Source organism: Sceloporus undulatus, chromosome 2 (assembly GCF_019175285.1).
Source record: "Sceloporus undulatus isolate JIND9_A2432 ecotype Alabama chromosome 2, SceUnd_v1.1, whole genome shotgun sequence".
NCBI lineage: Eukaryota > Metazoa > Chordata > Lepidosauria > Squamata > Phrynosomatidae > Sceloporus > Sceloporus undulatus.
The window spans coordinates 180,068,318-180,094,453 of NC_056523.1; the positions used below are offsets into that span (position 1 = coordinate 180,068,318).

At 42.0% G+C, this 26,136-nt stretch overlaps 1 protein-coding gene across 2 annotated transcripts in view; it reads left to right on the top strand.

Annotated features, from left to right (window-relative positions):
• Positions 1-10,919, top strand: part of NDUFA4L2 (NDUFA4 mitochondrial complex associated like 2) — a 42,051-nt gene extending 31,132 nt beyond the window's left edge. For both annotated transcript variants that reach the window (XM_042452864.1, XM_042452866.1), the window contains exons 3-4: positions 8,059-8,119; positions 10,105-10,919. In XM_042452864.1, coding sequence (XP_042308798.1) covers positions 8,059-8,119; positions 10,105-10,161 — 118 coding nt within the window. In that variant the 3' untranslated portion in view covers positions 10,162-10,919. The remainder of the gene's footprint in view (positions 1-8,058; positions 8,120-10,104) is intronic.
• The last annotated feature ends 15,217 nt before the right edge of the window (positions 10,920-26,136 follow it).

The window sequence follows — 26,136 nt, forward strand, 5'->3', positions numbered from 1 at the left end:
AATTTGGGACAAGAGTCATGATTACATTTTTCTGGATCCTATTACATTCCATCCAACTCTCATAGCTGTGTAAATATGCTTTATCTCTTGAGGCCTGAATATCACTCTGCATTGCATATTGTTGTTTCTGTAATGGTTATACTGACCTGTTGTTACCCACCTTGATCCTCGATAGGGAGAGGCGGGATATAAATAAATATTTTATTGTTGTTATTATTAAGAAGTGGGTTTATATCCATGAAAACGCATGGAAAAATAAAAACCAGTTAGTCTTAATTCCTTCTTCTTTTCCCCCCACTTCCCATCCCTTCTTCCTTTTTATGCTGCAAGAGATTAACATGACTACATCTTTTAAAAAAGCAGCGTTCTAAGGTCCAATAGGATGCAAATGGGTAGGCAAACCTAAACCATAGGATACAGCTGCCACCTGAGCTGGAAGAGAATTACCTAGTAGACTATGTCTTCCCTACTGAAGGAGTTGCCATTTTGAATTTACTGCCTAAGAAGCACAACTTCTAGGACATACTTTTTTTTAAAGCTCAGTTTAGGCTGATTACACAAATCTGCAAAAATGAGGGTCATAACAACTTTTTTTAGGGATTTGGTGTTCTAAATCCAAAAATGACCTCAGACTTGCTCCATCACATTCTATAGTTTTTTCACAACTTGCTTTGATGTTTCTGTGTTATAATATGTGACTGAATGAAATGATCCTACAAAGAACGATCCTACAAAGAGCAAGAAAGGGGTTAAAGTCTTCTAACAGATTTTCAAAAGACTTTAATTCACTGACATGAAACACAAATATCTCTTCAAAAGCACTAAAAAACACACACACACTGGAACATCAGTGTCCACATTTAATCAAAGCGGAGTAACAATTGAATTGATAAAAAAAAAACCATCAGATTTGTAAAAGAACTGTGTGTGGTATGACATTTTTATTGTGTTTTTCAAATTCATCACCCAAAAATACATTAAAAACAGCTACAATATTGAAAAGTTTTTTCATCGCAGCGCTGTGTGATGATTGCATATGTGTTGATTGCTCAACATTTGAAGGCTCATTAACCTCTATGACAAAAGCAGGGATATATAAAACCTTGGTACTCACAGGGGACTAGCTTACAGAACAAGTGAGAAACGGATGGCAATGGGAGTGGGAATGGGGAATTAAGGGCAGACAGATGTCCATTAATAGAGTATCAGGGTAAATCACGCATCTAGCTATATTCCACTAGATATTTACAAGAGATGTGAAGTGTTATTGATTACTGCCTGCTTATTGATTGAGATGGGAGACTGAGGTTAGGTTAGGTCAGACTTACATAGTTTATGATGTTCTGTAATTTTTTGAGTAAATCTGTGTCACTACATTGTTGTTGCTGTTCTTGGCTGGAATTCATGATCAAAGTTACAAATGAGTGACCTTGAGTTATATATTCATAACCAATTCGCATGCATGATCCGTATGTATTCAATAGCAAAAATCACTTAATTCTGACTTACTGGTCAGCAGCTGCTGCAAGTGATGGAAGTGTGTTTTCCTATCAATGGGGTGCCGCAGACTAATGTTTCCACCCCACTCCTTAGAACAACCTCTTGTGTGACAGTCAGAAACAGGATTCTAGTCAAACTTCCTCCTCATGCCAGAGATCACTGATGGAAGAGTGTTTAGAAACATCAGTCTGCTGTGCCTCAACTGATAAGAGAACAGATCACTGTCATTTGCAGCAGCTGCTGTCCAATAAATCAGGATTGAGTGGGATTGGGCTGGGAGATGCTACTTAGCTGTGCAACTAAGGCAGTTATGTAACTAAGTAGCTCATCTGGAATTCTGGCTATTATTATTATTATTATTCCACATTTTTCCCAGTTTAGGACTGAGCATGGGTTACAGCAGTTAAAACAAACACAGTTACAAATTCATAGCATATGAAAGTTAAAAAGCCATCAAATATAAAAATATTAAAACTAGTTAAAGACACAAACCATTAAAAAAAATTCCAGCACTTGTTTCCCCTTTAAAAATCAATACGCAAAGGCCTGCTGGAATAAGAAAATAAGTCTTCACATGTTTGTTGAAAGGTAGTAAGGAAGGAGCCACTGGGGCTTCTCTTGGAAGGGAGTTCCAAAGCCCATGATCAGCCACTGAGAAGGTCCTCTCCTGTGTTACAATCAAATGGCCATGTGAAGGTAGAGAGATAGAGAGACAGGGTTCTCCAGAAGATCTCAAAACATGGGCAGATTTGTGTGGAGGATACAGTCCTTCAAATAGCCTGGACATGTATTAGGCCTGCACTTGGGCCCCGTAATTTGGTTCACACCTGTTCTTGTGATTCTGATGTGGACCAACTCAACACTTTTTTGAATTTGAAAAGATTTTTGGGAATCTGAATTAGCACTCTTCTGTGCCATGCACTGGAAAACCCAAAAGACTACAACCTATGTATTCACACAAACACATATCATTTGGAGATGCTAAAATGAAATTAGACAGCTCAGTTTCAGACAGATAATCCAACAGATTTTGTAATAGACATATGCAAAATTTGCTGTTTTTCCAAAAAAACAAAAATAATTCATAAAAGCTGTTGTTGATAGCTGAGTCTTGGCAATTCATTTCACACTGCTATTCTCCTGATATGTCCCACTAGAGCATCAGTAAGCTAAATGTGTTGATGTAATGATAATGAAATGACAGCATGCTTGAAGAGAGGGTACTGTTTTGTTTTATTCTACCAGTAATACAGTGTATAATAGCATGCTTTATTTATTAGCAGCAATCCAAATGATGCGAACCTCTTACAGATTGCCTTGCTCCATCTTAAGTCATTTGGTCATCTGGGCTGGCACTGAAAACTCCTCTTTCATGGCCCCATCCTACCCATTTTATCTTTTCCAGAGTTGCCTTCCTAAGCCTTTTGGAGAGAAATGGGAAATTATTAGATGCTGCTTCCATGAGCCCTTTTTTCCTCTTGCTCAGTAGGTCTTGGCCTTGATGTTCAGACTCTGCTTTTTCCATTGCCCTGAGCAAGCCTACTTGGTGCTCCCTTTTAATGTGTTTCAGTGGTCTACAGTACATGTGTTTTGGGTAGGGTTAACTCTGCGGATTTGGTGCTAACAGCAATGGCATCACTAATGACATGCAGGGGGTGCAGACTGCACTGAGTGACACCCCACAGAGGGTATATATACATCTGGTGGGGAGGTACACCCAGTGGGACTGCCACAGCTGATGGTGAAGCAAGAAAGGGCATTGCATCCCTTTCTTGCTTGCCTAGCAGCAATGCTGGACTCCAAACGGACTCCAATGCTGGACTACCAGAAGACGCAGTAGAGGCTATTTGGGGGCAGTGCCTTCTGTTTAGGCAGCCACACCAGGACCTAAACTGTCATCTGGAGGCCATAGCACTGTCCCTTCAAGCCGTAGCACTACCCTCTCAAGCTGCAGAGACTGCTGTGGGGAGCTGCAGCCAGGCCAGATCCCAAATGGCCCTCCAGAGGCCATACCTTGCCTTTGGGAGGCTGTGACTGCTAGGGAGGACAGTGCCTTTTATTTGGGCTCCAGTATGGCTGTAGCCACACTAGACCCCAAACACTTTCCCCCTGCAACACATCATTCAGTTGTAATACTCACTGCCCATAAGACATTGAAGGCCAATAGCATAATGGTTCTTCCATTTAAAAAAAAAAAGCTGGATTGAACAGATTCATGGAAGATGAAGGCATCAGTCTTACATTTAAGGCATTCTGTGGGACTGGCTGAATATGAGTGGGACCTACAGAGGAAGAATTTGCCCATGTATGTCCCATGCCTACTTTCATATTTTCCCTCAAGCATCAGATTTCAGCCACTTCCAGAGCAGCACACAAGAATAAAGAAATTATTAGTGTCATCTGTGGAAATCTTTCTATCCTGCTGCTACTGTATATCGGCCTTGAAGTTGGGCAGGTATTTTTAGGCAGATATTCTTCAGGTATTTAGCATTACCTCTGAGCTTTCCATTAAAAAAAAAAGATCATAAAATCACACAAGAGATTAATAGAAATTTATCAAAAAGAAGTGTGACCTTGTACCATGAAGAGAAAGTATTCTGTATCCTTGTATACTGGGCATGGAATAACTCAGCATCTTGGTTTTCATTAACTTTTTCAGTACAGTAGGTAAATTCTCCCAACTATGCTAGAAATCTCCTCCTGGGCTTCATTTAGCTTTCCCTGTCTTACTTATTGTGCAATTCTTCTCGACAGTGTATTCTCTACTGACTCATCCAATCTAACATTTCAGAAAATCAGCTATCATTCCATCCCATGACAGTCCTCACTGCCTCCCCCTGCCACATTACACACACTCTTTCACACTCTGCGGTTTCTTTCCACGTTGGGTCCCCAAAATTTGTATTTTCTGTAGCATATCACCCAACTCAGTAGTTATCAGTAACGCCTTTACATAGAGTCAGTCACCATGGTGGTGAAGGAAGCTAGGAGCTGTAATCTAAATACACATTTTTTCAAGGACTGAGATGCATGCAGTACATAGGAAACAGTTACACCGAGTTGGTCCATTGGTCTATTTACCAGTGTACTGTCCTGTGACAAACAGCGGCTCTTCAGTGGGACAGCAAACCGTCCATCTCCTCCATCTTTCCCGATTTGGCAAGGACAATCTGATTAATCCTCTGTAGTCCCACTCTTTCAGCTACTTTTAAAATGTCCTAGTTTTTCTCTCACCCTCCCACTTTCCCCCTTTCTTCTCAGCTTACTTCAGTTGCTGCAAACTGAGTTCCAAGTAGAAAAGTAGTTTTCACCCATTTAACTCAATGGGGGGATAGGACAGAAGAGGGCAGAATCTTGCCCTTTCCAGTAGGTTCAGACAAAAATCTAACTGCTGCAGCCTGTCCTGGCTTATCTATTCTTCCTCAATAATTTCTGCTGTCTTCGACACACTCTGATGTTGCTTGGCTACACGTGTCCTGTTTTTCATCAGTGAAAAGTTGGAGCATACTGGACAAGTACATATTAGCAGCTTGATGTTCTCAAGACAGTCCACAGGCTAGGTTGGAAGGCTCAGCTTGAAATGGTGGAGTGAGCCCACCCCTGCTAATATCATAGGCCACTGATGGAACTGTTTTAGCTAGAGATATTAGGGATTGAACCTGGGACTTAACTGCATTCAGAGCACTTACTCAGCAACAGAAAGCTGCGTTACGTAAGAAACTGTTCATTTTCAATGTGAAGTCGAAGGCTTTCATGGCCAGCATCCATAGTTTTTTGTGGGTTTCTCTCAGTCTCTCTCTCTCTCTCTCTGTGGTGGGGATCCTGTGCGTCTCTCAGCCCAGTTCCCAGGATGCTATTGGGGGGGGGTCTCTCTGTCATCCTCTTGGCTTCCTTACAGCAAGCAACGTAAAAGCAAGCTACCGTATGACGATTTTTTTGTACAATGGCCAAAACATAAATGTGCCCCCCCCCATGTTCGTGGTATGATCACATGGTACATCATCCACCTTTCGCATGCACCTTGATTGTAACCTCCAGGTCAACAGCCTCCTCTCCTCTCGCCACCCATCGTCCTTACCCTTGGTGCCACAACATGGATCTCCAGTCATCTTGAGTTTACTGTTTACAACAAACAAACTAGTCTGTTTTCGTCTTTTGCATTTTTGGTAGTGATCATGCAGTAGTGTTTCAGTGTTTGTGTTTGATTTTGAATGTTTGCCTAGTACGTTTACTACTGTATTGCATTCTTATGACAAGTTTTAAACTAAGTAAATAGGAAGTTTTAGTTGTTTAGGTGAGTACTCTATTATTACATTATCTTAGGGGATGGGGAGGCACAGCTGCCCTGTATTCTATATCTTTTATCATTACGTAATCAGAAATCAGAACAAGAATGTTGTTCTATAAAAGGCAATAAATTAGGCTACACAGACAATAATAGCAGAATAAAAAAGTATTTAACCTGTAAAAACTTAATTGGCTTTTTGACTAATTCTCAGTACTATGATGAGAGATTGGAACCTAAGTTTTATATCATGTTTAGCTTTAACAAATGAAACAGCGGAAATCAAGGAGTGAAAATAATTATATGGGGTGGCAGGGGTGCCAAAATATTTCTCGCCTAGGATGGTCAAATACCTAGAGCCAGCCCTGGGGAAGAGCCCTCCTCCTCCTCTCCACCCAGCTCCCCCAGAGATGGCCAAAGGGGGCCCTGGTCAGTCCCAACCTCCCCCCCCCCCCATGAAACCTTTGGTTCTCCCTCCTTTGCCCCTCTTTCCAGGAGGGAGGGAGGGGCTCTTCAGGGGGATTTGGGGGGAGGAGAGCCATTTTAGTTTGGAAAATCAGTATGAAAAGGGTTCTCAGATCCTCAAGCTCAAGTCTATGAAAGCTTATGCTGCCAACTTCTATCTTTCAGTTAGTCTCAAAGGTGCTGAAAGATCCCTTTGCAGCCTGTAGAACTAGCAACTTTTTCACAGAAACTTGTCCCACCCTCTGTGTTACTGGATAATTTCAAATTGTTTCTTGTCCAGTGTTAATACGTTTACACTTCAAAAGCCAATTTTGGTTTGTTTTTTAAAAAAACAGCAGCAGCAAAGCTCTTTCCATATTGATTATGTGGTTTGTGTAGCTGACAAAAGAGGATTCTTAACACAATTTGGCAGTTTATCGTTTACAACTATCATCATGTTAGCAGCACGTGGCACCACTTGCCATAGAGCCCAGAGTCAGCAACTACCTTGCTGCAAAGACACTGATGTAAGGTATGCCTACTTCATCCATTGTTGTGGCACATAAACTGATAAGAATAACAGTGGCTGCATCCGTACTGCAGAAATAATCCAGTTTGACACCGCTTTAATGGTCATAGCTCCATCCTGTGGAATCCTGGGATTTGTAGTTTGTTGTGGTAGCAGAGCACTCTGACAGAGAAGGCTAAATGTCTCAGGAAACTACAGATCCCAGAACTCCATAGCAGTGAACCATGGCAGTTAAAGTACTGTCAACTTGGTTTATTGCTACAATGTGGATGCAGCCACTGCCTCTACATTTACATCAGGGCAGGGATTAGGGTTCCCAGTTTAAGATCATCCCAGCTCCTGAGGTTTCTGGAACAAAACCTAAGACCTAAAGTGCATCTACACTGTAGAAATCATGCAGTCTATGCACCACAGTCTTCTAGTTCCATCCCATGGAATCCTGGGATTTATATTTAGACATGGTCTTTTAGCCTTCTCTGTCAAAGAGTGCTGGTGCTTCACAAAACTACAATTCCTGGTATTCTGTAGGATGGAACCATGGCAGTTAAACTCAAACTGAATTATTTCTACAGTGTAGATGCACCCCTAGATACAGCCACAGTAATGTCAATAACAATAAGTGTTGCATTAAGCACCAACGACCATTGCTCACAGCGTCTCATTCAAACATACACACACTTACAAAGAGAGAACATATTTTCCTGTTGGGAAATGAAGATAGCACGTTTAGCAATTATGTTTACTTTTTTGGTTTATAATTTTAATGTTTCATTGTTATTGTATTATAATATTCTTATTCTTATTATATTTATTTATTCATAGTACTGTATAATGTTTATTTTATTATAAATGTCATTTACTATTTTTAGTTACAATTTAAATTTATATTTTATAATTTTCTTTTCTTTCGATCTAGCCTTTCTCCCAATAGGAGACCTGGGATGCCTCATCATTTGATTGGAATTAAATTAAAACAATGTCTAGTACAAAAAATTGCAGTTGGCCCTTCATGTCCATGGATTCTGCATCTATGGCTTCAACTATCCACAGCTTGAAAATACATTGCTTAAAAATCCAAAATGCAAAGCTTGATTTTCCCACTTTATATAAGGGACACCACTATACTACATCATTATATATAATGGGATTTAAGCATCCATGGATGTTGGTATCCATGTCGGGTCCTGGAACCAAACTCCATCTTATTGCATGTTAAAAACATTAATTTAAAACAGTTTTGAAAAGCACATTGAAATCTAATAATAATTATAGAAATTAATGTCTTTTTCATCATTTCCAGCTGGGATAGAAAGAACAATCCTGAACCATGGAATAAACTGAGTCCCAATGACCAGTACAAGGTACGTGAAGGATTATGTTTTCCATCATTCACACTCAGAACCAAGAGAATAAAAACTATATCTAATAATACATAGGGCAGTGATAGTCAAACATTTTACCCTTGGGACTCCCCTTCACATCTATATCTGGATTTCATGCTCCCTTCCCCTTCAATGTAGTATATAAATAAAAATATTTTGTTTATTTTGTGGCCTTCTGTATCCATGGGTTCTTTATCCATGGATTTGACTTTCCAATATTTTTTAAAATTGAAAATATTTTTAAAAATATAAATTCCAGAAAAGAAACCTTAATTTTGCCATTTTATACAGTGACTCCATAGACTCACAGAATTATAGAGTTAGAAAAGACCACAAGAGCCATCCCGTCCAATTCCCTGTCATGCAGGAACTCACAATCAAAGCATCTCTGACAGATAGCCATCCAGCTTCTGTTTAAAGATCTCCAAATCCTTCGTGTATGCACTGAAGTTTGGATACAGGATTCAGTAAAATGGTGTCCCTTATATAAAATGGCAAAATCAAGGTTTGCTTTTGGGAATTTATATATATATTAAATATTTTGAAGCCATGGGTGCTTGAATCCATGGATAAAAAAATTCATAGATATGGAGGGCTGAGTTTATAAGTGATGCCATTTTCCTATGCCATTGTATTTGATGGGACTTGAGCATCCATGGATTTTGGTATCCACAGGGGGTCCTGGAATCAAACCCCAGTGGATACCAAGAATTCACTGTATATTAATATTTTAACATTTTATAATAAAATAACATTGTTCAAATTAGAACAGTTTTATTGAAGTAAATCCAGTGTTTAACTCAACAAACATATAAATTTTACACATAAAATGTTGGGAAGACAAGGAGGAAGAAGGATCAGAGCCTCCAAGTCTTGCTCCCCTTTGAGCAACTCTCACACACACATACCAGGAGTCCTGCCCCACCATTTGAGAACTGGTGTCATAACGGAAAAATTCAGTTACCAGCTTCATGTCTGGCCAAAATGAAAGAGCTGTCTCTTTTGCCCATGACTGCCTGCTCCCCTGCCTTCTCCCCCTTGGTCCTCCCCACCTAAATATCCTGACAGAGAGTGTAGTGCAAGGAGGCTTCTTCATTTCCTTACATTTGTCCTTGCTTTTATGCTTGCAGAGGGATGCTGAACAGGTAGTGACAACTAGAGAGGAACTGCCACAGCAGAAAGCTCCAAAGCATGGCAGTGGATGCCCATATGGGCCTTTATGGGTGCCCAGTCCTACCTACACCCTTGAGTAGAACCACAATAAATATGAAGAGAGCAGTCACACATCTCAAAGGTTTTATACAGGGTGTTTTTAAGAATCGCCTCATGACACAGGAATTTTAGTAGGACACAGCAAGGCTGCCCCAGTGGCATCCCCAGCCCTGGTGTCATCTGGTGCAGGAGAGGCTGTTGGTGGATGCCAGGGGGTGGGCAAAAGGGCATGCTTGGCCATCTCCTTTGCTGCTGCGGCATTGGCTTCCTCATGAGGAGACCGGTGCTGCCACAGAGAAGTTAGGGACAGAACACTTGGCCCTCTCTCTTGCTACTGTGGCACTAGCCTCCTCAAGAGGACATCAGTATTGCAGCAGCAGAATCAGGAGGGGCATGATCAGCCTTTCTCACTGTGAAGTGGGAGGAGGCCCTGACCAGGTGACACCACTGGGTTGCCCCAAGACATTTGCTCTCTAAGGCAAGGGACAAGGTGACACTTCCGCCTTTCCATATATTGTCAGACTGGCAGTTGAATTTTATTTTAATACTGGTGAAGGCACAGCATCCTCCACACATCCTCTAGGAGGCTAGATGAAGGGGTAGAGGGCAAGCCATGTAGCACACCCAGCTGTCTGCTTCCGGCCCTGAGAAATTGCTACCTGAGACAGGTTCCTCACTCTTCTTTCCTGGAAGGGCTGGTCCTGGACCAAAGAGAGCAGACATTCATTCATCAGCATCTCTTTCTTCCATAGTTCATGGCTGTCTCCACGGACTACAAAACCCTGAAGAAGGATCGCCCAGACTTCTGACGGTATCAGGCCATCCTTGGCCATGCCCAAAGGACCACTTGATTTGCCGCTCTGTGTGGCCATATTTCTTGCCTCTTGGTGGGCCACTAAGTGCCATTCACTTCAGTTGTGTGCATGCCAAAGCTAGTGTTGTTGTTGTTACTGCTACTGCCGACGTGTGATTTGCAGCACCAGTGATTGCCAAGAAAACATCAACAGCCCATCCAGCAAGAAACAGAGCAAAATATTAACCTGTGTTATCTCTGCAAAATGCCCCTGTGTGTTACAGTAACTACAAACAGCTCATTTATTAAAGTGGGGAGTGGGGGGAGGGGGAGGAAATAAGAAAGTGAAGGAAAGAAAGCTTGCTCCCTTTGGGTCTTAGCGAGGCTTTTCGTTTCAGTATTTTCCAATCTCATTCCTGTGAATATCCCTAACTCCCACCCCACTATTTGTAGCATTTCCTGTCTCCCACACTCAGTTACCATTCCCATGGAGAATGGACAATGCCAGGAGGTAGATTCCAGAGGTGAAAATGCCAGCTGAGGTCTGAAGGGAAACACCATCCATGCAAGAATAGATTGGAATGAGTGGGGGAAAGTCAAACAAAAGAGGCAGCACCATATGGCAAGTGCTGTGGAACCAATTTCAGAAAACCAATCTTTAGTAACAGTTTTGGGGGAGGACATTAGATGGCATCTTCATTTGCTTCTGTGCTTGGGCAGTTGCATTGTTATGCTTATGTATCTCACTATTATTATACAGACATCTGAAGAGCATATGTGTATATGTGTGTTAATTTAGTATATCATTTTTCTGTGGTTTTGCCCATTTGGATAGTTTGGGTACAAAGGTTATTTTTTTAAAAGGGAACATATCATTCTCTGCAAGCATTCTCCTCATGCATGCTTGCTGTAATGAATTGTACAACTGTGTGTATGTGTGCCTTCAAATCAACTGTTGACGTGTGGTTACACTGTAACTTTCATTGGTTTTCTTAGGCAAGGGATTCTCAGAGGTGTTTTTGCCAGTTCTTTCCTTTGAAATGTAGCCTACAGCTCCTGGTATCCATTGGCAGTCTTCCATCCAAGTATTAACCAAGGCTGACCCTACTTAGCTTCCAAGATCAGACAGGATCTGGTGCTTTTAGAGTATTTAGGTCCCTACATTTCACTCTTTGTCTTAAATGAGGAACATTTTTTTTCTGCTTGACCCAGGCCCAGGTAAGGCCTAGCCATAGAGATCTATTTTCTTAGCCAAGACATAGCCTTAGAATATGCAAACTGGTAACAAAGAAGAGAGTTCCTCTGAGCATTCACAAAATGTTTTTGATATACTATCTAGTTCCCACTGCTTATGTCTGCACATGTAAGATTAAGGACAGCAGTTTCAGGGACCCAGTGGAAGCTGACATTTATGTGAATTAAACCCTGATACTACTATTATTATTATTATTATTATTATTATTATTATTATTATTATTAACCTTTATTTATAAAGCGCTGTAAATTTACACAGCACTGTACATACAATCTTTTTAATTAGACAGTTCCCTGCCCTCAGGCTTACAATCTAAAAAGACACGACACAAAAGGAGAAGGGAGTGGTGGAGGGAAAGGGAATGAGGTCCAGCAGTTCTTCTCTACCTCTGAGGCCTGGACCATGGCAGATGGACTGGAGAGAAGACTTGGCTTCTTAATGGATGGTTAAAAGGAGGCATCCTGGGGCATAGGGGCTCACCCCTGGGAATGCTTCTCTAAACAATATAGTCTTTAACTCAGTTTTGAAACTGGGTAGAGAAGTAATGAGGTGCGAACATGGGGAGAGAAGTAAGGGGCAGCAAGTGAGAAGGGACGAATCCAGGAGGGGGCAGTGGTAGTCCTACACTGGGACAGGAGACCTTGACTACCAGAGCGGAGGGTAAGAGTAGGAATGGAAGGAGAAAGAAAGTCAGATAAGTAAGGAGGGGCCAATCCATGGAGGGCTTTGAAAGTCAACAACAAAAGCTTGTACTGGATGCGGAAGGGAAAGGGGAGCCAATGAAGGGAGGAAAAAAGAGGAGAAACATGGTCAAAGCGGCAAGCTGATGTGATAATACATGCAGCTGAATGCTGGACAGAGATTAAAGGATCGAGGTGTGAGAGAGGAAGCCCTGTCAGAAGAAGGTTACAATAATCTAGTCGCGAAACCACTAGGGCATGGACCAGAGTCTTGGCAGTAGAGGCTGAGAGGAATGGACGGATCTTGGCAATGTTGTGGAGAAAGAATCTACAGGCCTTGGTGGTGGCCTGGATCTGGGGAATAAATGACAGAGAAGAGTAAAAAATGAAGCCAAGACTGCGGGCTTGATGATGATACAGTGGTGTCCTTGTGGTTGCTGTAACCCTGTGCAGAGGAGGGGCAAACTACCTTACCGCCCTCCTTCCCTCCTGATGCCTTACATGCCTGTCTTCTGGCTGGCCAATTGCTGCCTGGCAAGACTGCTGCTGGGTGAGTGGTTGCTGCAACCTCCAGAGGGCTTTTTGGGGTCTAGTGCTGTTGCTCAGGAGAGCAGCCATGCTGGAGTCCAAAGGGGAAAGTACTGCAGCCTCCAAAGGGCTGTTTTGGGTTTCACACAATTGCTGGGCAAGCGAGAAAGGAATGTGATGCCCTCTGGATGTACATCACCCGGCTGTCACCCAATACAGCATGAACCCCTCACACCCACCTAGTGACACCACTGCCCTGACGTTCCTTCTTGTGTATAGGGGCTTGTGTGTGTGCTGTGTTTGTATTATCTGAGTGTACACGTCACATGCACACCATACATAAAAATAGGCTTCCATACAAAGAAATACATATGTGATTGGAAAATAATGCCTGTGTACTACCGACAAAGTTGCCCAAGTCTGAATGCATCAGCATTGATATATCTGAGTAGAAGTGGTATGTACAATTATGTAGAAACACAATTCTAGGCGGCCTCATGATGGGTACTAGTCCTTTAGGTGGACCTTTTAAAGACACCAAAAGTAATTTGAGAGTTTTTGTTTCCCATTGAAACCACTCACCCATACTTATGTAAACACACATTTGTCTCACTGATACCAGTATTTAAACTGGTGAGATGATTGCAACAATACAAGTAGGTCCAAATCCTGTTTACCAGAGGCAAAAGTGGGAGGGGACATACCACCATCAACAACTCTCCTCTTTTGCTTTCTTCAAAAAGTACTGTCTGCTGTCTCAATCAAGGCTATTTACTTTGGCTCCAAGAGCAAAACATAAACACTGACCAGATGTATGAACAGAACAAGAGGACGTGCTGGTGCACCAGGGGCCTCTCAATGTACCCCAGAGGATGATGGCTACTCAGAAGAAAGGTTATTCCTCACCCCAACATTTTTAATCTCCCAGAGCTACAAAAGAGAGCTCAAGTCCCATTCCTAATTCCAACTAGCGCACACTCACTGAATCCATTTCTGAATGCTAATCCCACATTTATGTAAATCTCATTGACTCAATGGGTTTTTCATTCCAGTTGGGATTAGCTGTTGCAGAGGTGAGAATTTTACAGCCCTCCAGATGTTTTGGATTACAGCTCTCATGATCCTTTGATCCCTTTGCTAGAGGCTGTGTAAGTCTCGCCCTTGAGCTGTTGAATTTCAGTGCTTATTTAGACAGTGAAAATAATCCAGGTAGAATTTGGGCTGAATCTTTGTTGTTCACATGCATTTTGAATGCATCCGATAACGCTGGTTGTGGAGGGGTTGTGACTTAATGTTGAGCAAAGCAGTTTTGTAGGAGTGGAGTTAGCCTTCCCATGCATTTTCTGCTGTTTTCTTCACATGTGGACATGACCTACAAAGTTATTAGATCTGGGTTTGGGCTAACTCTTAAGATACTTTGTGGCCTGACTGGCAATGCAGTACGGGGCATTCTCCACCGAACCAATTCAAGGGGCCTAGTATCCAAAGACAGTCAGGTCCTTTGAGCAAGCCAGTCAAGTCCTCTTCCCATCTCTGAAAGTGAAAAATACAACAGTAACTTTGTGTTAAATTACTAAGTTTTTTTACTCTTACCACAAATCTGCTGCCTGCTGTGACTGCCTTACTTGCCTTAATGGTAAGACTGGTCCCACTGGGAAAAGAAAAGAAAGGAACAAGAAAGATATTGCTCACACTCTCACTTGCATCCAGCTAGTGACACTCTGGGGAGAGAGTATTTTGGTCAGGCTAATGATACAGATGGAACTCTCTTTAAGTCAGTAGGCACAAATATGGTGCTAATCCCTGACACAGTGGTGAGAAAAACCACTGCTAATCCCCAGCAGTGCTGTAGGGAAGCACTGCTGTACATACATTGGTTGTGCTTTTACCAAGATTGTACAGATATTCTGTTTCAGACACACGGAGTCATTTTTTCTTTCTTTCCAGTGGTTTCTAACAGTCCTCTACTAATGTTACACTCCCCATCCCTAGCATTAAATTAATGCAAGCATTTAGTCCACCTCAGTGGACTATTGCAAGGTTGTCTATTGCTAGTACTAGTAGTAACACTATACTAAAACTACTAAATACGATACTAAAATTACTATTACCAGTAGTCTGTGATGATCAGTCTGTGTGAGGGGGAAATACTCAGTCCCCACCATCCTGCTATTTCTTGGAAGGCATCACTGATCCTTTCTTTCTCCCAGCACCAAAAGAGTTTTGTTGCTGGAGAGCAGGAAGCCACAAAAGACAGAGGTCCTAAACTAACAAAATGCTAGCTCCTTCCTGAGCTGGTGAAAATGTTTAGTGGACTGAGTTGTATTCTTAACTACCACTCCGCCAGCAGCAATATCAAGTGCTTCTTCATGCTACTCCTTTGGTGAAAGCTTCCTAGTTGCAGCACAGCTATCCCATTTCTCTTTTTTAAACCTCTCCCTATTTGTGGATTAAGGTGAAATGTGTGGATTATTTCATCTGATTTATTTGGATCATTTAATCAAGTCTACTTGCTTCTGGCCAGAAGATGAATACAGAGCAGAGTAGAAGGTGAGCCCTGGCATCATAATGACCGTGAGGGAAGGAGGAAGCTTAATAAGTCAATATTAATAGACACACAGCCACACACACACACACCCTGGAGAGTCTTTGTAAACTGTAGCATCACATCAATTAAACCTTGAAAATTGTAGCAAGTTGTTGATCTACTTTGCACATAACCCTTTCTACTTGCCCAGAACTGAGTCTGCCAAAGCTGCAGAATTTGTACTCATGTTTCTCCCCACAGAGATGATCCTTGAAAATTGTATATATCCAGGGCCAGGCAACACAAGATATGGCAACCCTAGACACAGTAGTGTCTCCCACCCATTGCCTACCTTTTCCACTGTTTGATAGAACAAACAAGGCATTTCGTTTCCTCCCCCTCCTGCAGCATTGAGGAGTGAAGGATCAAAGAAAAGGCCCAGGAAAGAAGTATCTGCCATGGTTGCATGGGTGTTCTCTGTTTTCTGCTATGAAGATGAGCAGGACTTCCAGGGTGGAACCCAGCAACTCCATTGCCAGAATGGGATTCACACATATAGATAGAGTGCAGATTCTCATCTGCACTTGGTAGTGTTTGACGGTTACCTAAAGATTATAGTGATTCTTGTTCCATTGAGTAGTGTAAGTGATCAGTTCTAAAACACAAGTACTGATTGTGACACTCCCCACAGACACTCCCCATGGACAGGAAAAACAGGAAACTCTATGAATCTATATTACAAACCACTTGCAGCAGTTTTCATCTCCACTGGAAACAGGCCTTTTATGAAGCTAATGGGTCCTGACTGCTCTGACAAGACTGCACTCTGTGCAAATATTTTGCATTATTCTTGGGACGTGGCTTACAATACATTGTTTTCTGAAAAAAACCTATTCCTGCCTCCCCTGCCTCCCTGTAGCTACTGTGTGGACTGCAGCCAAACTCAGAAGAAACAGCAAAACCTGATAGTACATTTGTCTTTGCTAATCTATTCATTAGAAAAGACTATAATGCTCCATAAAGTAGAAGGCAATAGAAAAAGAGGAAGACATTACAAATTGATTGACTCAGTAAAGCAAACCATGGCCCGGAGCATGAAGGACCTGAGCAGGGCTGCTGATCACCGAGCCTCTTGGAGGTTTTTAATATACAGGGGTACCAAAAGTCAATTTGATAGCAATAATGATAATATTAAATAATCCCAGTGTTCCCGGCTCCACTAAGGCACTTATATTTCCCAACTGTCCTGTTTTGACAGGGACCCCTCAGATTAATACTCTATCATCCCAGTTTTTCAGGTTTTTAAAAATTTCTTCTCCCATTTCTCACCTTTATCCTCAAACTTATCTCAACTGGCGTGCTCTGAGTTCCAAATGCAAATGTATTTTTCTCTCAATTAACTCAGCAGGCGGAAGAGTAGAAGGGAGGATGGCAGCTTGATGTTCCCAGCAGAATCAGGCAAAAGCAAACTGCTGTGCCCTTTCCTAGCTTGTGTTTGCTTCCTTATTAATAACATTTGCCATTTTAACTATACTTTGATGCTGGCTGGCCATGCATCTCCAGTTTTCATTTCTGAAATGTTGGAGGGTATGAAAACACTGGTCCATGTGTGTGTTGTGTGCCTTTGTCATTTCCGACTTATGGCAACCCTAAGGTGAACCTATTGCAGGGTTTTCTTGGCAGGTTTATTCAGAGGGGGTTTGCCATTGCCACTGGGATTGTTTTCCAAGGTATCTCCACATTGTCTGCCAACCATGTATCCTGCTTCTCCCACTAGTTTATGCTGTTTTGATATTTTCATCCTTGATCTGAAAGATGTGTCTCTGGGAAGGGGACAGAGAAGACCAGCACAATCCAATCATTCTGCAGTAGAGGGATGGCACCTGTTGTCTCCACCTGTTCCCTGAAATCTGCAACTGCACTCAGACCTCTGGGAAGAGAAGAAAGGCAACACTCACTATTATTAGTGACCCACCGCCTCCTACAACCCTTCCCCTTCCTCCCTCCCTCCCTCCCCGTAACAAAGCCATACAAGCCGGAGGCAAAATCCAATTGCGTTGAACAAATCCAATTTGCAGTAGCAGCTAATAGAGTTTGTTGCTGGTTTAAGCGATGGCAGCATCAAAAACGCTCTGGAAAGCATCCAGGCCTGAGGCCAAGCAGAGAAAGAGAGAAAGCAAGGAGCTGGATACTGAGCCAGATCTCCAAGCCTGGGCCCAACCAAGCCTAGCTTAGCTTAGTTTAGCTTAGCATCATCTTTAGTGGTCTATGGTTTCCCTCCATTTAAAACACAGCGGGCCCTTAAAATTTCACTGCTTAGGTGTTGTGGCATATGAAGCAGGACATCCTCCAAGCACTACTCCCCAACCCCTGACAGGAAAAAGACAACAATATCACAGTTGATAACAATGTGCTGCTTTTTCTTGACATCCCAAATCTGCTGCCTGAGTCAGCTGTGCCTCCCTCTGCCTAACAGCAGGGACGTAGCCAGGATTTTAGGAAGGGAGGGTCCAGACTAAGTGCCACCATTATAATGGGGCTTGGGCGCAGCAGCATGCACCATTCATTTTTCTAATGGAAAGGGGAGTCCGGACCCTAAGAACCCACCCACTCCTTGGCTACATCCCTGCTAACAGGAGGACCAATCTTGTCTTCCTCCACACACACTGCTATGGTAGGTAGCTACAACTGTGCTAAGAATTGCTAGGAAGATGAAATCATAACTCTCCTGGGAAACATTCTTCTTTTGGGGTCTGTTTGTGTGTGTCCTTACAGTCATCTCTCCTTATCCAAGGATTCAAGCATCCATGGCTTGACTATATATATTTTTCCTATCAGGGGTTGGGGAGTAGTGCTTGGAGGATGTCCTGCTTCATATGCCACAACACCTAAGCAGTAGCATCAATAGGGGGGTGCAGGGGGTAGGACCACACCAAGTGAAACTTTAAGATTATATCACTGCTCCTTGGGCAAAAATGGGCTGTGGTGTTTGCCTGTGTCCCTTTAAAATGCTGAAGAGATCATGTGAGTGGGACAAGGCTTGCTGGGAAGAGAAAGAAGAGGCCCCAGGTTTCTTTTAAATTAAAATTTTAAAATTTTAAAATTTTATTTTTAAAAATATTTTATTTTTTCTTTAAAAACATATTTTACCAAATTTTCACCTTAACCACATGAAACTATGTATATGTAAATTACAATATCATAGGCTGTGCATATGATATTGTAATTTAAAGGTATAATTTTAATTTTGCTAGTTTATGTCACAACTATTACCATTCAGTGATATACTGGACTTACAATTTATGAGTAACATCAGTACAAAAACATTACTAAGGATTTTGTCTGGTGTGGTATAGAAAAAGGTCAGTTGTGTGTGTGGGGGGGGATGACACCATGAGTTACTGCACCAGGTGTCACCAATCCTAGTGACTCCACTGCAACTGAGCCAATTTTGGGTACATCTTGACTTGAAATGGGAAGCGGGTCATTTGTAGTTTGGCTTCAGGCAGCAAATCTTGGAGAAACCTTGTATGGAGAAATCAAGTGTCAGTTCACACTGAAAGCATGAACTCTCAGTGCAAATGGAAGCATCTCTGTCTAAGTCATTGCTTGGATTTTCTTCCATTCAATCAGAAATAGAACTTATAAAATTACCTTTTTTTTTCCTTTTGGACTACAGCTTCTTGACACCACCATCTCCCAGCCAGCCAGCATGGCCGCTGTGATCCAAATAAGTAGCTTTTTAAAGTTCTGATTCAGAAAATACGCCCAGAGCAGATAGACAAGCTCCTCTGAGGGCAGGTAAACAATAATTCTGTTACACATTCTGAAGGTAAGCTATCCTATCTACTAATAATCCAACAAAATGCATTTTCAGGGTGTCTTGTGGTTTTGTGCTCTGTAGCCAAAACAGTGCCATCTGTGTAAGAGAGAGAGATGACAGCATGCATACAGAACCCTGTGGTTCACAGAAGTACAACGATGCTTCAGGAAAATGTATATAAATAGGTGGGGAACCTAAATTAGCTCAGCATGCTTAGTGGCCAAGCAGCTGGGGCCACGGGGTGAGAATGTGAGATAAAATTGGATGGGCAGGGCAAGGAATGGAATGGAGTCCCCCAGAAGAAGAAATGTGTGACTTGTTTGGAGGCTGTTTTTCAGGTGAGCAGGGGGTCTCAACACTGGCAGGCAGGTCATTAAAAATGTTACATACTTACATATGTGCTTTTGTTGTTCACTGTCCTCACATTGACCTCGACTCATGGGAACCCTATGGATGAGACATCTCCAAGGTCCCCTGTCCTCCACTTCTCTGCTCAGGTCTTGCAGGCTCCGGCCCATGGTCTCCCTGATTGAGTCTAATCATCAGGCATGTGGTCTTCCTCTCTTTCTAGTGCCCTCTACCTTTCCCAGCATCATTGACTTTTCTAATGAATCATGCCTTCTTATGATGTAGCCAAAGTATAGCAGTCTCAGTTTAGTCATTTTGGCTTCCAGGGAAAGTTCAGGCTTGATCTGTTCTAAAACCCATTTATTTGTCTTCTTGGCCATCCAAGCTATTCTCAGTGCTGTCCTCCAGGACCACATCCCAAATTAGTTGATTTTCTTTCTATCGGCTTTCTTCACTCTCGCATCCGTATGTTGTGATGGGGAATACAATGGCTTGAACAATTGTCACTTTAGTATTCAGAGTTATATCTTTGCACTTTGGGACTTTGTCCAGTTCTTTCATAGCTGCCCTATCGTCCTAGTCTTCTTCTGATTTCTTGACTGCAGTCTTCATTCAGGTCAATATTTGATCCAAGGTATGGGAACTATTTCAATTTCTTGTTAATAGGATGAATTATTGTAGATCTTCTGTGGACATTATTTTTGTTTTCTTAATGTTAGGATTAAGCCTACCTTGGGTCTTTCTTCCTTGATCTTCTTCTTCAGTAATTGCTCCAGGTCCTTGTTGGTTTCTGCTAGTAGTGTTGTGTCATCTGCATATTTTAGGCTGTTAATGTTCCTTCCCCTGATCTTCATTCCTCTTGCCTTCTCTGTGTGTGATATTTCCTGTATACAGATTAAATAAATAGGGTGATAGTATGCAGCACTGCCTGACCCTTTTGTCAATTGAGAACCATCCAGTTTCTCCATTTTATCTTCTAAAGGCATCCTCTTGTGCTGAATACAGGTTATGCATCAGGACAATCAGATGTAGTGGTACTCCCATTTCTTCCATAGTTTTTTATGGTCTATGTAGTTGAAGGTTTTGCTGTATTCAGTAAAGCACATGTAGATTTTCTTCTGGGATTCTATTAAGCATCATCTGTTAGCAAAGTGATCCCTAGTGGCTCTTCTGTATTTTTACAAAATATGAAAAGAACAAAATATTAATACTAATGTTTGTGCATATATGCCTTCAAGTCACCTGTTGATTTATGGCACCCCTTTAATTTCGTAAGAACGATGATGATGATGATGATGATGATGATGATGATGATGATGATGATATGGTGCTGCATCATTTCAGAGGGGCTCAGATCCCCCTTGTCTCCAGCCTAGCCCTCTCTGTTCTGGGATCTACAGACTAGCCACATCCCTGATGGGGATACAAGTCCATTTGCTCTGCTGTCAGATGTGCAATCTGTTTAGTTCAGGAGACAGAAACTCTGAGAAACACCATTTGCATTGCAGCTTCAACAATTCCACTTCCTCTTCTATCACCCCCTGTTCAGTTTGTTAAAATAAATAAAAATAAAGCCTAATCCTAAAGCAGCACAGGTAAGTCAGGAAAACAGAGAGACCAAGGAAAGATGTAACATGCGTTGAATCCTCTACCAGTGCTGCCCAACCATTCAAACAAGAAGCCCATTCCCCAGGCTGCAACCTAGCAACCTGATGAGGAACAGCATGGCAATGGCAACCCCTCTCTGAACAAATCTTGCCAAGAAAACCCTGTGATAGGGCTGTCTAGGCCGAAATGACTTGCAGGCACACAGCAACAAACAAATTGTAAATGATCAGCTGAAAGACTCTAGAGACCCATGCTGGTCTACTTCTTCACTGGATTCTGTAATCTTACCTCCTCATTTGTTTTTCACACAGTCCAGTTCACCAAAGGGCTATAATATGTATATTTATTTGCTGCAGCCTCCTAAACAATGTTATATTGCCAATTAAGATAAACATTGTTAACAGCTACATTTCCTGGAGCAATGCTGCAAAAAACTTTCCCATCCAATCTGCAAGCTGATTTAAAAAGAAGCTGTAGAAACACACAAGCTGTTACATCCAAGCAGAGCTCCTCATAATCTTTAGCTTTGTTGCAATACTTTTTGTTGTTGTGTGTTTTCAAGGTGTTTCTGACATATGGCGACCCTAATCCTATCATGGGTTTTTCTTGGCAAGATTTGTTCATAGGGTTGGGATTTTGTTTTGGTTTTTTTTTTTTTCCTTTGTCTTCTTCTGAGGCTGAGAGAATGAGACCTGCTCAAATGGGTTTCCATGGCCAAGTATGGATTTGAACCCTGGTCTCCAGACCCGTAGTCCAATGCTCAAATGATTACACTGTCCTGGCTCTCTGTAATACTTTTAGCTCCTTGCAATCCTTTAGTTTCACATAAGCAGGAGAAAAGTCTTTGCAACAGGCAGGTGGGAAAAATTGATTGAGATCAGGATTTAGAGAGCTGACAAATGTATTTTCTCTAGCCATAAAACATGACAGCATTAATATAGACATCTTAATGTGCTTCTCTGTACCTCTTTATTTGAGCATACCCTCCAACTGTCCCAATTTGGCACAACCCAGATTAATCCTCTGTGATTAATCTCCTTTTTCAGATGCTTTTAAAAGGTCCCTGTTTCTTTCTCCTCCTACCACTTTTCACCTTTGGTCCTCGGTTTACTTCAGCTGCAGCAAACTGAGATCAACATGAAGGGGAGGAGAAGAATCTTGCCCTTTCCGTACTCAGGCAAAAGGAAACTGCTGCAGCATCTCCTAGTTTGTCTGCTCTTCTTCATTAATAATTTTGTCATCTTGACCCTAATCTGATGTTGCTTGGCCACATCTGTTCAGTTTTCATTTGTGAAACGTTAGAGGGTATGTTGGGGAGATGTGCAAACAACAATTCTCCAAATATTGCAACTTCCATCTTTCCTCACCACTGTCTACACATTCAAGTGCTGATGGGAGTTGCAGTTCAACCATATTTAGCAGGCCGCAGCTTGCTGTAAGACATGAGTATTCAATGTTGAGTTGACATGTTTTGAATCACGTCTCAAACAATCCCTTACAATTGCTCAGGCTGGCTGAATGTCCATGAACTGAAAGTCCTGAACTTCAGGAAAACCAGATGTCATCTAGCCTAATATGAAGCAGGATGTTGGATTTTACACAATTATTTTAAAAAAACTAAATGCTAGGCCAGCTGCTAGAGTTTTTCTTGTGCCAAGATATTGCATGTGTGCATAGTTTTCCTGGTACAAGGTTGTCTTCACCAAAGAAAAGAAAATACTGTACTCCAATGCAAGGCTATGAAGTAGACATGCCGAACATTGAACTCCTCTATTTTTCTACTGTCTAACTCTGGCTCCTTCGTAAACAACAAATTACATTAATTAGTAATAACAAATCTACTGTACTAAAATGTTGGCACAAGGCATTCCATCACCACGATGTGAATCATTAAGCTACTTTGACTAACAGACATAAAATATATTTATTTTATTAAAATTTCTGAACAAGAAAATTTTTCCAAGTGCCAATGAAACTAAGTACACCACATAGTAGACATTTAATATTACTGTACAAGTTTTTATTCTGAAGCTAGTCAGAGACTGTACATTTCTACTGCTCTGATTCTGACTCCACAGCCCTGGAGGGTACGAATATGCTTCCACCCCCAAAGACAGTAAAAAGCAGTCTATCTTCTCTTGAGACTGTCAGCAGAAGATTATATCTCTACAACAGCCTTCCCTGTCTTGTTGCCTCCATGAATGTGTAAGACTAAAAGCCCCATCATCCCTAGCCAGCACAACCACCAAGAGATTGTAAGATCGCATCCATCCTCCGCCTCTTTCCATGAGTGTGGCATAGTACCTTGGAAAGCAGCAGGCAAAAGGGAAAACTAATACCAAAAGTGCACAGTCAAAGCCAGTGGCAGGAGAAGGAAACTCAACAGGAACAGTTGGAATTTAAAGCTGGAACCATTTCAATGAGAAATAAGGCACCACTTGTTACCAGCAGCAGCAATTAATCATTCGGACAAGCTGCCAAGGGATTTCAGGAAGGGGTTGAAAATAGAGTTCCCCATAACTTGCAGCTCTCTGGTGAATTATGAACTCCCTCCATAAAGCCAGCCTGAAATGGAGTAACTTGATTCAGTAATAAACAGAAGGCATTAGAAGGCTTGCAGCAGCAAGACAGGGAAACTAGATATCAAGAGAATTATTTGGCATTTAACTATTAATCCAAAAGCAGATGAAGAGAGAGAACAATGGTCTGGAAATGTGTTGACAGTCCTCCCTTCTCTTGCATTTTATTATTCCAGCTTTTATATATAGTTTAAAAGTCAACTTTGCAAAACTTCTGTCAACATATCCAATGGCAGAGCACGTACTTTACATGCCAAAGGTGCCAGTTTCAATCCTACCATCTCCACAAAGGACTGGGTAAGACCACTCCCAGAAACCCTGGAAGGACACTGCCAGTCAGTGCTGACAGCACTAGACTGGATGGACCTGTGGTCAGATACAGTATAACATAACCCTCTGTTTGCAGCAGGGTGGGGAACTACACACAAAGTATTAACAGCTGCCAGGGTAATGAGGCATTCTGGTCTTTAAAACAACTCAATCTGAGTCCCACCACCCCCATCCTATTCATCAAGTGCAACCTCACTTCTTCTGTTATCCAAATTCTCCTGGAAACATACTTTGCTAGAAAGTTAGAAAATGGAAAGAGCCCTCTCTCGCAACGTATAGGCTGGAATTCAATAAGGAACCTGTGTCTTCATAAGTGGATTTATATCCACAAGAAACAGAATTAAGGTTCCACAATGTCCATATTCAGCAAAGTGACCAGAGCAATGGCACCAATGGACAGTGGGAGTACTGACGTGCATTGGGACTCTATTATACATCTTTGTTATTCAGCTAACAGGGTTTCCTAGCCCTTCTGCTATGTAGATAAATCTACATAAACTTGTGTAGACTGTGATAGAGAATTCTGACTGGAATTGCAACCTGCCTTTAGGGAGTGCCATACTTGCACACAAATGCATGTACAGTGCATGTCTAACAATGGCTCTTGTCATTACCCACAGGCTATCCCCATTTAGAGCTTGCTTTCCAGGTAAAGATACTTCCCTAAAGGACTGAAGCGAGAGCAATAGTCCACTGCCCTCAAGTCAACTTCAACTCATAGCAATCCCATGAATGAGACACCTCCAAGATTTTCTGTCCTCTACTTCTCTGCTCAGACCCTGCAGGTTTAGGCCTGTGGTCTCTTTGATTGAGTCTAGCCATCTGTTTGTGTTCCGTCTCTTGTTGTTTCAGATTGTATCATCCTGAAGTTTTTGTGGTGAAGGTTATAGCAAGGAGGTTCACCTTTGCCTTCCTCTGTGCAGTACTAACCTGCATTAGCTATGGCATTACTCCTGGAGTGTCAGAGACATTCTCCACCAGTGTCACCCACCACTACTACTGCTGCTCCCCAGCAGCTGTTTCCACCCACCTTCCTCCTAAACCAACCTTCCCCAACCTTCTGATCTTTAAGTGAAGACTGTCCCCTATCATTCCCATCATTCTCAGCCCAGACAGCCATTGGTCAGGAACCTGAAGTTGTAATCCAAAACAGCTGGAGGTCACCAGGTTGTCAAAGGATGCTCCAGCAATAACACACACACACACACACAGATTATGTTCAAATTCTTTCCCACAGAAAACCAAATTGAGATTGTATGTGGAAGAATCCTAGTCTACCATGAATAATCAATGAAAAGAAAGTCACATCCAGAATAGATGCCCCCCTGCATTTTGCAGAAAGCTTCAGTCTGACAAAAACATTCAGGAGTGGAGTTTTAAATAACACAGGTACCAACATAAAAGAACCTTGTGCATTTTTCCCCCCCCCCCCCCGTAGCTTTATTGTCAAAAAGGGGCAGGAAGATGGGTGTCTTCTATGTCATTTACCATATGTAAATGTAATGTTTTGCTATTGGATGCATCATCTCTTTAATAAGCTGGTCATCTGCAATCACAAGCCACAAAAGGATATGAAAAGGACCACTGCTACCATGTGTGGCAATATCAGAGCTACAGTTTTAGCCTCTCTTGAGACCAAGACTAGTTCTTCACATTAAAACTGCAGCAGTCACATCTTCACGATTTAAAGTATGTGTATGGGGATGGGGGGAGGCCACTCCATGACCTCACCAACCTACTATTCAAATAAGTTAGGGGCCCAATTTTTTAACTGGAAAACAGACCAGAAATCGGTGCCTCAGAAACTGGTGGAAGGATGTAGCCAACCACTGAAGGCAAGTGAAGGCTTATGCAACTTATGGGTCAGGGAAATTAATGGTGAGGCCACCAGCAACTACATAATACATTCAGAGGCAGTATGTTTCATTTGCTGGGTAACATGAGTAGGAGTGCTGCTCTGGCACTCATGTTTTATAGAATTCTCAGAGTCATATGGTTGATCACCTTGATGTTTTTGTCTGGTCTACTATGGATTTCAGTTTCTTTACAAAGCACTTTCTGCCTGTACCCATAAGATTTAGGCACACACCTTTTTTTCTCTCTCTGCTGCCCCTATGGCTAGGCCCTCAAAGATTGTTCAATTATGAAGGCTGCTATAATGATTCATATCAACAAACCAGTTCCTGCAGTTTTCATCTCTATTGGGTTATTGCTGAGTTATTGTCCATTGGTCCCTGGCACACTGGAAAAAATTAATGCTAATCCCCCACATCAGATGACTTGGAAAGCACTGTACTACCCCATCTCTGGCTG